Source organism: Pelodiscus sinensis, chromosome 2 (assembly GCF_049634645.1).
Source record: "Pelodiscus sinensis isolate JC-2024 chromosome 2, ASM4963464v1, whole genome shotgun sequence".
Lineage (NCBI taxonomy): Eukaryota > Metazoa > Chordata > Testudines > Trionychidae > Pelodiscus > Pelodiscus sinensis.
In genome coordinates this window covers 34,263,787-34,276,841 of record NC_134712.1, presented here as the reverse complement: position 1 = coordinate 34,276,841, position 13,055 = coordinate 34,263,787, and the positions used below count along the sequence as shown (strand labels likewise).

The following is a 13,055-nucleotide window of genomic DNA, read 5'->3' as shown; positions in this document are numbered from 1 at the left end:
CAGTTAACATTTACTTTTGTATGCTGAGTTTCAGTTATCCACTTTTGAATTTTACCAGAGAAGGTCTGCAGTTTCTTAGGGTTGTTCTGGTCACAGTGTCAAGCACACTCATGGTACTCAACTAAAAATATAATATGAAAAATCAATTTGGTGCTCTTTAGCTTCTAGCTAGAAGGAAAAGAACTGTTCCAACAATCATGTTTCTACACACTTAAAAATAAGTTTAGGACAAAAGGCTCAGATGCTACATAAATTTCACAGAGTTGTATTTCTTTTACTTTGATCATAACAAAGCACTAGCTGAAAATCTGTTCTTTGACATAAGTAAGAAACAAATTTCACTTTAGTCAAAGACCATCCTCCTCTGCCTCTCCTCTGATTAACCATTCTGCAAAATCTGCCACATTCAGGGATTATGATTACAGAATTTTATTATATGCACTGAACTATTCATTAGCATAAATGTGTCAATGTTCAAAATGTATTTAAAAAGTTAAAAAAACACAAAAACCAAAGCTATTGCAATTAATTAGTGAAACTAATTTACATGAATATATACACATTTAACTTAAATAGAACACCATCTGTTTGAAATAATTAAAACTAATGTTGTATTCCTCCAAATTCCTTTCTGAATTTGTGGTTTTACAGTAAACACTCCCCTTTTTATTAGGAGTTTGTCTCATGTTACTGTGTGAAAGTCCTACACAAATGGGAAATCAACTGAGTTACAAAGTGGGCAAACTGTGGGCAAACAATAAAACTGACTATGAACAAAATGTTGATAAATGCACCAAATATAACCACAACTGTTTCCCTCTGTAATCCCTTTCCGTTAAAGATTTAAGTGTTACGTTAATACTAAATAGTCTAAAACATTTCCAGAGGTGTGATGTAAAGAACCACACAACCAGAGTTAAGAGTTTTAGTTTTGATTGTACATACTTTAAGTTGGTTATGCCCTGAACACAGGATATCTTCAAATCTTAGGTTTCAAGTGATTTAACAAACTGGCCTTTTTTTGTTGTGGCCTAGCTAAACCATTGCTGCATTTAAACATCTTTCATACAAATTGTATACAATGTATATGTGTATACACACATACCCAAATATGGTACAAAAAGACTGCAGCCTCAATCCTATCAAAACTTACCCAAGGGTGTTGCCTGCCAGTCTGCCCAGAGTTTCAGAACCAGACAGAAACCATGGGGAGTCACTAGTCCTGCCTGGCCTGGATGTCCTTCCTGCCCCTGAGCCACTGCTCAACTTTGAACTGAAAGTAAAAGATGGTAAATCAGTCATAAAACAATCCCAAATGGGTTAATAACAAAACCTGGAATCCCAGGTCTAAAGTCTCAGGGACTTATTCTGGTAACATACCAGCTTAAGCAACACCCTTGGGGAATATTCCAAACTAATCTAACTGCAAAATAGTAAAATGTATACGGAGAAAATGGAAGGCATGTCTAATAAATAGTCATGTCAGCAATCCATTGTTTTCTTCTTTAAAAAAACCTTTTGATAGAATAATTGCAAACACATTCTAATTACTTTGATTTGAGATAGCCTCTGAACTTAATGTTTAATTTAATGAATAGGAATAGACTGCAATTGTAAAATGATACCTCTGTAAACCAGAGGCAACAACCTGCTATTTTAGCATTAAAAAGAGATTGTTTTTAGCCAAGATTTCTGTTATTTTGGTAGTAGTCATTCAAGAGCACTTACCTCCAATAAAGTCAATGAAAGTTCTTCAAGTCGGAACCACTGTCCAAATAGGTTCAAAATGGGCCATAACACTTAACTTTATTATGTTAAAGATATCCTACATAACTTTTACCATTATATTAGTACAGGGTATAACATTTCTTTCAACACAAAAATATAACTATCAAAAGCTACAACTGGACTGTTCAGATACATCATAACCACCGTTACAGAACACCTAAGACTTCCAACCTGGTACAATCATTTATTTTAAATTTTGAGGATAGATTTCAAAGACCAATGTGTAAGAAAATCCAGATTTATCCAAATCAAATATCTGCTGAGTACAAAAGAGAGAGAGAGAGAGACTTACCCATCATTATTGTCAGGTTTACCCAATTCCAGTCTGTCTGGCTGAACTGAAAAGCCAATCCTGCAGACTCTACCATCCTATTTTTTAAAACAAGAAAAACAAGTTTCCAAAATTGAAGTGTAAGGAGGGATAAATCAAGTCTTCAGTTGCTAATTAATGTGGATTAATTTGATGTTAAAAGGATTATGTTTAACTGTATGATTTTAAATTTATGAGAACAGATTTGGAGTAATTTACCTCAAGAAGAAATGCAGCATGATTTGGTCCCACCACACATTGTTTAATAGTAGCCTGTTCCAATACATTCAAAGGGGGGTGGCTGAAAACAAAAAGTGAGCATGTATAACATTTTTAAACTTTTGAACTCTGAACAAAAATTATAAAGTGGCATATGGAAGGAGCAATGTAAAATGATGGTTACTGATATAAAACATTTAAAACTGTACATTGGTTGAAGCAACTATGATGTATTTTCAGTCATTAGGTATAGAAAAGGCAAAACAAAACCTTAAAAAGTTATTGAAATAAAATATATCCTATTCCTCTGTCAGCAATAAGTGGAGTCTACACTCCAAATTAGAAAGTTATTGTATGAGGTTGGTGCTTACTAATAAATACTAATTATAGCTAGAATGTTCTACACAAATTCACTTAAATTCTTTTTTTTCCAGAAATACACCAAAAAAGTAAATAGTAGTTGAAACATATCTACAATGTCAACTTTGGCTTATCAGAAAAATTATTTTGCTGGTTCATTTTATAGAAATCTAATGTGTCTTACCTATTCAAATTGTATTTGTTCAGTTTCTCTGAAACTTCCCTTAACCTGCAAAAAAAGTGCATGTTATAAGACTCTCTGTATTGTACGCAAAGTTCATAGATAGCATATTTCTTTATGACAGGATTAAGTCTGCTCAAACACTTACCGCTATGTGGCTTCTCCACTATATGAAACAACTTGAAATCACCCCAGCAGCATAACACAACTTCAAAAATATGGACAACCACTACTTAATCAAATTACATTTCAGAACACGAGTCAGAAAAATTGTGCAATTTAGTGTTGTACACAATCATTAAGCAACAATATTATATTATAGCAATGATTCACTACTATGTAGTGATAAAGCCCAGTACAAACATTACCGTTCATCAGGACACTGCACTATAATTTTGTGGGGACCAGTCTCAATTCAACAATCCACTTGAGGATTTTATGCAGCCACCCATCACCATAGTATCCAAGTATGCTATTTTGTGTTCCCATTTCTCACTCAATTTTGATTGTTGGAAAGGAAAGGGCGTTCATTACTTCTGTTCTGTCACCACACCCTTCCTAGCCAATTCATATGAAACGCAAGACAACAATGATCAAAAACATTAGGCAGAACAAATATCTATATAAAATTAAACTGCATCCAAGTCATTAGCAGAAGGAAGAGATGCCATTTTTCAGGGCATTTAAGGCTGTGTGATCTTGATTTTCAAATAAGAGAAAGGGGAGGGGAGAGGAAAAGTTTAAAAAACAAGTGTCAAAAAGAAATGACAAATGTAACTTAAGGTAGGAGAAATGTAGGTAGACAACTAAGAGAAATCAGAAATATGCATAATACATAGCTCCAGACCCAAAAAGCTGAAAGCCTGACACTCTTCAGGACACTTCATTGAAATATCTAAGCTTGAACAGAATCCTCAAGAGCATATATCTAACAACTGATCCAGATATGGAACAGAGTCCTCAGGGACAAAGTAAATAACTTCTATTCCCCCCACCTCTGAAAAAGAAAAAAAAAATGTTTCTAGACTAGTGGTCCCCATTTCTGTGCGCCCACGGAGCGATCAGGGCTGACCCCGCCCTCAGGTGCAGCACATGGGCGATGCCTGCCACTAGGCATGCAGCATATGGGCGGCCCAGCCCCCAGGTGCCCGGCACGTGAGTGGCCCCACCCCCAGGTGCTCGGAAGCCCCAAAATGTTGGGGAACACTGTTCTAGACAGTAATGCGCCTTCAGACTAAAGACTCTTAAAGTGCAAGTTAGCCAAAAGAAACAGAAATGCTTCCTCCAATTCTCTTCCCTCAGTGATGTGGACAAGGTGTTTGAAGTCTCATAATAAGAAGATATTAAGTCTAGTGCCCACACACTTTGGTTCCAAATGTCTCCCAGATTTAAAAGTAGTATTTTAATATGGTTGGGAGCCCGAGCCAAGTGAACACTTACCTTAAACAACACTATACAAACACTGGCTGGATAAGAAAACTAAATGCATACAACAGTCTTTATGGAGAAAAAGGGTAAGTATGGTACAGACAGACTATCTTCTCTGTAATAACATCCTGTCATGAATAGGAACTGCAAAGGAGAGCCTGGCTTACCTGGAGAGCAAGGAAAAGGTTAAGCTAATTTGGATATGCACCTGAGGGAGGGGGCTTTGGGCATCCAGCCAATGAAATGCAGATAAGGAATTTCAAACGAGAGAAGGTTCCTCCTCCTTCTCCTGCCCCCCACCTGGAGCAAGCAGCAGTTTTTCCCCAGGTAGCAGGTGACATGGACTCTCCCAGAAACAGACTCCTTGAAATATGTAAGTAGGGAAAAGTTTAGATAGTCCATCAGGTTTTTATTGTTTTCAGTGTTTGGGAGTTTGGAAATCATGTCTGGGATGGTTAAGTATTTTTCTCTGTTCTTTTGTAACAAAGGATTACAGCGCAGGGATTCTCCCCGAGTCTATTTCAATCCATGCTTTTTAACATCTGGTCATTTACTATGCTTGCAACAGTGGTCTTGTTTTAATAATTAAAGTGTTTTTTGTTTTGGTTAACTGATATTAGTTGATATTTCTGTCATAGAATCATAGAACCATAGAGCTGGAAGAGACCTTAGAAGGCCATCAAGTCCAGCTCCCTGCTCAAGGCACGACCAATCCCAATTAAATCATCAGGGCTTTGTCAAACCGAGACTTAAACACCTCTAGGAATGGAGACTCCACTACTTCCCTAGGTAACCCATTCCAGTGCATCACCACTCTCCTAGTGAAACAGTTTTTCCTAATATCCAACCTGGACCTCTCCCATCCCAACTTGAGACCATTGCTCCTTGTTCTGTCATCCGTCACTACTGTGAAGAGCCTGTCTCCAGCCTCTTTGGAACCTCCCTTCAGGAAGCTGAAGGCTGCTATCAAATCCCCCCTCACTCCTCTCTTCTGCAGACTAAACAGACCCAACTCCCTCAGTCTCTCCACATAGGTCACATAGCCCCCTAATCATTTTGGTTGCCCTCCGCTGGACCCTCTCCAACGCATCCACATTCTTCCTGAAACTGGGGGCCCAGAACTAGACAATACTCCAGATGTGGCCTCACCAGAGCCAAATAAAGAAGAATAGCCACATCTCTGGATCGACTGACAATGCAACCTAGTATGCCATTAGCCTTCTGGGCTACAAGGGCGAACTGTTGACTCAAGTCCAGCTTCTCATCCACTGTAGTCCCCAGTTCCTTTTCTACAGAACTGCTACTTTAGCCAGTTGGACCCCAGATGTAACAATGCTTGGGATTCTTCCGTCCAAAGTGCAGGACTCTATACTTGTCCTTGTTGAACCTCATCAGATTTCTTGTGGCCCAATCCTCCAATTTCTCTGAGTCCCTTTGGACTCTATCCCTGCCCTCCAGCATGTCTAACATCTCCCCCTAGTTTAGTGTCATCTGCAAACTTGATGAGGGTGCAATCCATCCCCCTCATCCAGGTTATTAATAAAGATGTTGAACAAAACCAGTTGAAGAACCGATCCTTGGGGCACTCCGCTAGAAACCGACCACCACCCTGACATCGAGCTGTTGATCACTACCCGCTGGGCCCGACCTTCCAGCCAGTCTTCTATCCATCTCACCGTCATTTATCCAATCCACATTCCCTTAACTTGCTGGCAAGAATGTTGCGGGAGACCGTATCAAAAGCCTTGCTAAAGTCAAGGTATATCACATCCACTGACTTCCCCATATCCACAGAGCCAGTTACCTCATCATATAAGCTAATCAGATTGGTCAGGCACGACTTGCCCTTCATGAATCCATGCTGACTATTCTTAATCACCTTCCCCTCTTCCAAGTGCTTCAAAATGGATTCCTTGAGGATCCCCTCCATGATTTTTCCAGGGACTGAAGTAAGACTGACTAGCCTATAGTTCCCTGGATCGTTGTTCTTTCCTTTCTTAAAGCTGGGCCCTACATTTGCCTTTTTCCAATCATCCGGGATCTCCTGAACTCCACGACTTTTCAAAGATAATGGCCAAAGGCTCCTCAATGACATTTGCCAACTCCCTCAGTACCCTTGGATGTATTAAGTCCGGATCCATGGATTTATGTACTTTTAGCTTTCCTAAATAGTTCCTAACCTGTTCTTTCCCCACCAAGGGCTGTTCACCTTCGTCCCCTATTGCATCACTTAGCAAGGTCTGGGAACTGACCTTGTCCATGAAGACAAAGGCAACGAAAGCGTTAAGTACTTCAGCTTTCCCCACATCATCTGTCACTAGGTTTCCACCCTCATCCAGTAGGGGCCCCATACCCTCTCTGATCACCTTCTTCTTGATAACCTGCTTGTAGAAACCTTTCTTGTTATCCTTCACAACCCTTGCAAGTTGCAATTCCAATTGCGCTTTCGCCTTCCTGATAACTCCCCGGCATTCTCGAGCTATACATTTATACTGCTCCCTAGTCATCTGTCCAAGTTGCCACTTTTTTAAGCTCCCTTTTTGTGCTTAAGTTCATCAAGAATTTCCCCGGTGAGCCAGTCCAGTCTCCTACCATATTTGCTTCTCTTGCTACACATTGCAATGGTTTCTTTCTGTGCCTTCAATAAGGCTTCTTTAAAATACTGCCAGCTCTCCTGGGCTCCTTTCCCCTTCATGTTAGCATCCCAGGGGAGTCTGCCCATCAGGTATCTGAGGGAGTCGAAGTCTGCTTTTCTGAAGTTCAAGGTGTGTATTTTACTACTCTCCTTTCTTCCTTTGGTCAGGATCCTGAAATCTACCATCTCATGATCACTGCTTCCCAGGTTGTCACCCACCTCTACTTCCTCTATTAGCTCCCCCCTGTTTGAGAGCAGCAGGTCAAACTGCGCACAGCCTCTGGTCAAATCTTGCAGCACTTGTACCAAGAACTTATCCCCAACATTCTCCAAAAACTTCCTGGATTGTCTGTGTAGTGCCATATTGGTCTGCCAACAGATGCCAGGGTGATTAAAGTCCCCCATGAGAACCAGGGCATGTGATCTGGAAACTTCTCTCAGTTGTCTGAAGAAAGCCTCATCTACCTTACGCCTACTTACCTAAGGGAAACCACATTACCCAAGAGAAGCAGAACCTCATTCTTCTCTGCAGATTATCCCTGTTTGTTTTCCCAACTCCAAGCAAAACGGAGGCTGGAGGTAGTGGGGGACAACTTCGCCTTAGGGAAGGGATTCCAAGTGATCTCTTTCCTGTACAAATGTTTATTTTTTATTTCATTTGAATTGACACTTGGAGTCAGCGATTTTTTTCCTTGGATCTTAGGATAATTTAGACCAGACAAGTTTGTCTCTGGAAGTTACAGAGACAGGTTCTCAGAGTTTATTTTGCTAGCCGGCCCCCATATCTACACTTGGAAGTGCCAGGTTGGGGAACCGAGCCATGACACATCCTTCCAAGCTTCAATGCCTTTACTGCTGTTGGGAGGTGTGATTACAGCATCTGAACAGCTGCAAGCTCTGTGACCGTGAGCAAGCTCTGTGACCGTGTGCAAGCTCTGTGACGGGGCAGACAGGCCCCACACTGAAGGGAAGGGAGTAGCCCAGGCCCAGCTGGCTGCTGGGCATGCTCCCATCCAGGCCAGGGTATAAAAGCAAAGAGAGACCTAAAGCAAGGAGGGCTGCAGGGGGAAGGAGTAGGCCAGGCTGCACTGTGTTCCTGCCGCAGCGGAGACCGGAGGTGTTGACTGCAGCCGAACCAGCAACCACCAACCCCAGGGAGGCCAGAACACTCGCAGCCCCGATGCCATCCCCTGTAAGGACCAGCCCAGGAGGCCAGCAACCCCAGGGATACCAGGGTGTGGTAGGCAGCAGCCCAGGGCAAAGCATTAATTGTGTGGCTCGGCATGTATGGGCTGGATTCCCCGCCGAGTGAGCAGGAGCCTTAGTCCCTGCCTATAGGGTCTTGGGCTGGGACCCAGTGGAGAGGGAGGGCCCGGGTCCCCCTACCACCCTTTCCCTTACCCTGGACAATTAATCCCTACCCAATAGAGGCTTCTCCTGGTGGCTAGGCCTAAAAAGCCGTATTCACCCTGATAGGGGGCAGTGATTTTGGGACTAGGCTAAAGAGCCGTATTCACCGATAGGAGGGAGGAACAATTCATCTCACTCTCTGGGGTCAGGGATCTTTTGCCACCCCTATGAAAATTCACTCACGTTATGAATCTCCAACAATGGACAATTCACATATACTCATCAGTACTCTCTCTAAGCTGTGTTCCTGCATGGTCACAGAAGAGCCAAGAGCTACACACTTTAGGTGCCCCACCCCACCTCATTCCTTGCTGCCAAACTGCTTCCTGCCATCTGTCTTAAAGCTCCTCGCCAGCTGCTCCCAGAAGCCTCCTGCTTTCTGGGCAGAGCCTGAGCAGAGAAGGGGCACTGATGTCAGGGTGTCGCCTCCCCCCCACCCAGTTACCTCATCTCCACAGAACAGAGGGGGTGAGATGAAGCTGCTTGTGGTTACTGCATCTGAACAAGCAGCCTTCAGACGCGTGAGAGATGATCTACTTAAAAAGGCAGCGTATGTCTCTCACATGTGCTCTTTCACGCTTACCTCCCAACACATACTTGTATTACTGTTATTAGTTCTCCATACTTCCTGCAATGCACATATATTCTCTCTAATTTTATTCTTTCAAAGGTGTCATTTTAGTCTTTGGACTGGTCTACGCATTTTATTATCTTTCCTGGTACACAAAAATTAGGAGGTAAACAATTAAGGAACCAATTTGCAAACATCTAAAATATAATAAGGTTATAAATAAGTCAGGATGGATTTGTAAGGAATAAATAATGTCAAACCAAACTTTGACAAGGTAACAAACCTTGTGGATAGGCAAGAAACTAGTAGATGTGGTATATCAAGACTTTAGTAAAGCTTTTGTTTTGACAGATTTGCATAACCTTCTCATTAACAAACCACAGAAATACAACCTACATGGACCCCTCCAGGACTAGGGAGTCTGTGCTGGCACTCCAACCCCCCTGATGCCATGCCATGAGGCTGGAGCACACAAAATCTACTAGGCTGGCCCTCTGCAAGCTCTGGTGTGAGGAAAATGTGGGGTGTCTTTCTTCTTCTCAGTTAGAGGCTACATCAGTGAGGGATGTTTTATTTTATTTTTGTTTTGCTTTTCACTTGTGTGTGGTCCTCAACTGCTTTTTTCTGTGGGTAAGTGGCTCCTGACCCAAAAAAGGTTCCCCACCACTGGCATAGAGAGTACACTTACAAAGTTTGTGGATAATACCAAGCTGGAAGGGGTTGCAAGTGCTTTGGAAAACAAGATTACAATTCAAAATGTTCTGACAAACTAGAGAAACGACCTGAAGTAAATAAGATGAAACTCAATAAGCACAAATGCAAAGTACTCCACTTAGAAAGGAACAATTAGTTGCACAAATACAAAATGGGAAACACCTAGGAAGGATACTACAGAAAGGATTTTAGGAATCACAGTGGACCACAAGCTAAAGATAAGTCAACAGTGTAACACTGTTGCAAAAAAAGCAAACCGCATTCTGAGAAGTATTAGCAGGAGTGTTGAAACAAGACACGAAATAGTTCTTCTGCTCTATTATGTTCTGGTTAGGCCTCAATTGGAATATTGTGTCCAGTTCTAGTTTGCACCACATTTCAGGAAAGATGTGGAAAAGTTCAGAAAAGAGCAACAAAAATGACTGAAGGTTCAGAAAATAGGGATATTAGTGTATAACGGAACAGCAGTGTAATCGCATTAAGTTTTAGCAGTTACATGACTATTCAATAGTCTCCCCACGCATATTGGCTCCTGCCTACCCCTCACCCTCCATGTTGCTGCCTCTCAGAGGAAGCAGCGCAGGGGTGGGGGTGAGGGAAGTGAATGCATGTAGACAACAGGATAACCGATAGCCCTGGGTTTATCAGTTTAATCATGTAGTCATCTACACATTGACATACCTACTAGAAAACAAGATCTAGGAGGGAAGACTGAAAGAACTATGTTCATTAAGTTTGGAAAAGAGAAGACTAAGACAGGGCATGAGAACAGCTCTGAAGTATCTAAAAGGTTACAAGGAGGACAGAGAAAAAAATATTCTCGTTATCCTTGGATGACAGAACAGGAGCAATTGTAGCAACCAAGGTTTAGGTTGGAAATTGGGAAAAACTTCCCAACTGTCAGGGTAGGTAAGCACTAGAATAAACCACCCAGGAAGGTTGGGGAATCTCCATCAGCAGAGACTTTTGAGAGCAGGTCAAACAAACCCATTAGGGATGGTCTAGAATGACGTTGGTTCCTGCCATGAGTGCAGGGGGCCGGACTTGAGGACCTCGAGGCCCCTTCTAGTCCTATGATTTTATGATTTCTCTTGTGTTTAAATTTAATTATTTGAGTAGCAAATTCTAAAATGCCTAGCTTTCCCTGTCTGGATCATTATCCCTATGGTAATGTTTTAAAAATATATATTTTATTTAGGTTTTTTATTTCTACTGGTGGTGCATATTCACACGTTTCCTCAATAGCAGTGCACATAAAATTCATTCTGCATGTGAATGGACAACATTAGAAGGAGCTGTGATGCTCAGTAGAGACTTGCTGAAGTCTGACAAGGGTATCCAGTTAAGAACCACTTGATTAGGATGGTGATAGTGAGTTTAGTGAGGCTACGAAAATAATGGGGGATTTCAACTATGCCCATACTGGGAGGGACACAAAAAAAAAGCCCAACACAGTAGCATTTCACTTCAAAAATTGGAACTACACAAAATGAGGAAGCAGGTTAAACAGAAATTAAATAGGTACAGTCACAAGAGTGAAATGCCTGCAAGCTCCAACGAAACTTTAAATATGCCATAATGGAGGCCTGAATTAAACCCCCAAAATAAAAAACACGTTGAGAAGCAAAAACATACCATCATGACTAAGCCAAATAATAAGTGGTTAGAGGCAAAAAGACATCCTTTAAAAAACCTACTAATAGGAAAAAAAGGAGCATAAATTCTGTTATGTCAAATGTAAAAGTACAATTAGGCAACCCAAAAAGGAATTTGAAGATCCTTCACAAATCCTGGACAAACTAGAGAAATGGTCTGAGAAAACAGGATGAAGTTTAATAAGGACAAAGTACAGGCAGTCCCCGGGTTACGTACAAGATAGGGACTGTAGGTTTGTTCTTAAGTTGAATCTGTATGTAAGTCGGAACTGGCGTCCAGATTCAGACACTGCTGAAACTGACCGCCAGTTCTGACTTACATACAGAATCAACTTAAGAACCCCAGGCGTCCCCAAGTCAGCTGCTGCTGAAACTGATCAGCAGCTGATTCCAGGAAGCCCGGGGCAGAGCAACTCTGCCTGGGGCTTCCTGTAGTCAGCGCTGGTCAGTTTCAGCAGAAGCTGACTTGGGGACGCCTGGGGCAGAGCAGCTGGGGTGCTACTGGACCAACCCAGCAGCACCCCATCTGCTCTGCCCCAGACGTCCTGATTCAGCCGCTGCTGAAACTGACCAGCAGCGGCTGAATCAGGACCTGGGGCAGAGCAGCTGGGGTGCTGCCGGGTTGGTCCAGTAGTGCCCACGGGCGCTGCAGGACCAATCGGCAGCGCCCCAGCTGCTCTGCCCCAGAGTCCAAAACAAAAGCCTGGTCTGCTGGGGGGGGAGGGGGAGCACACTAGCTGCGCCCCCCCCCCCCAGCAGACCAGGGACACGGGGAGCAGAGCCGCAGCGGCAGCGGGGTGCCGCGCCTCTGAGGCTTTGCTCTGGCAAAGCCTCTGAGGCGCGGGACCCCCCGCGGCTGCGGCTTCAGTCAGGGTGCCTGTGGTCTGCTGGGGACGGTCCCCAGCAGACCACAGGCACCCTGACTGAAGCCGCAGCCGCGGGGGGGTCCCGCACCTCTGAGGCTTTGCCAGAGCAAAGCCTCACAGGCGCGGGGAACCGCCGCTGCTGCCGCTCCAGTCTGGATGCCTGTGGTCTGCTGGGGACGGTCCCCAGCAGACCACAGGCACCCGGACTGAAGCCGCAGCCGCGGGGGGGTCCCGCGCCTCTGAGGCTTTGCCAGAGCAAAGCCTCAGAGGCGCGGGGAACCGCCGCTGCTGCTGCTTCAGTCAAAGCGGCAGCAGCGGCGGTTCCCCGTGCCTCTGAGGCTTTGCTCTGGCAAAGCCTCAGAGGCACGGGGAACCGCCGCTGCTGCCGCTTTGACTGAAGCAGCAGCAGCGGCGGTTCCCCGCGCCTCTGAGGCTTTGCTCTGGCAAAGCCTCAGAGGCGCGGGACCCCCCCGCGGCTGCGGCTTCAGTCCGGGTGCCTGTGGTCTGCTGGGGACCGTCCCCAGCAGACCACTGGCATCCAGACTGGAGCGGCAGCAGCGGGGGTTCCCGCGCTTCTGAGGCTTTGCTCTGGCAAAGCCTCAGAAGCGCAGGAACCTGCCCGCTGCTGCCGCTTGGGTCCCGGTGCCTGTGGTCTGCTGGGGACGGTCCCCAGCAGACCACAGGCACCGGCACCCAAGTGGAAGCAGCAGCGGTTCCCGCGCTTCTGAGGCTTTGCTCTGGCAAAGCCTCAGAAGCGCGGGAACCCGCCCGGTGCCCCTGGTCTGCTGGAGACGGTCTCCAGCAGACCAGGGGCACCGGAGCAGCTTACAAACGGGGCTCTCGCCCCGACTTCCGGGGCGAGAAAGCTCCGTTCGTAAGTGCGGATCCGACGTAAGTCGGATCCGCGTAAGTCGGGGA

At 44.4% G+C, this 13,055-nt stretch overlaps 1 protein-coding gene across 10 annotated transcripts in view; it reads right to left on the bottom strand.

Moving 5' to 3' along the window:
* The window catches only part of UBR5 (ubiquitin protein ligase E3 component n-recognin 5), a 170,896-nt gene that overhangs the window by 135,427 nt on the left and 22,414 nt on the right, over positions 1-13,055 (bottom strand). For 9 of the 10 annotated variants that reach the window (XM_075920248.1, XM_075920252.1, XM_075920251.1 and 6 more), the window contains exons 2-5: positions 2,862-2,906; positions 2,318-2,399; positions 2,081-2,157; positions 1,154-1,273 (exon numbers count right to left, since the gene is read on the bottom strand). In XM_075920248.1, the coding sequence (XP_075776363.1) occupies positions 1,154-1,273; positions 2,081-2,157; positions 2,318-2,399; positions 2,862-2,906 (324 nt within the window). The remainder of the gene's footprint in view (positions 1-1,153; positions 1,274-2,080; positions 2,158-2,317; positions 2,400-2,861; positions 2,907-13,055) is intronic. The other variant, XM_075920257.1, reaches the window with a different exon arrangement.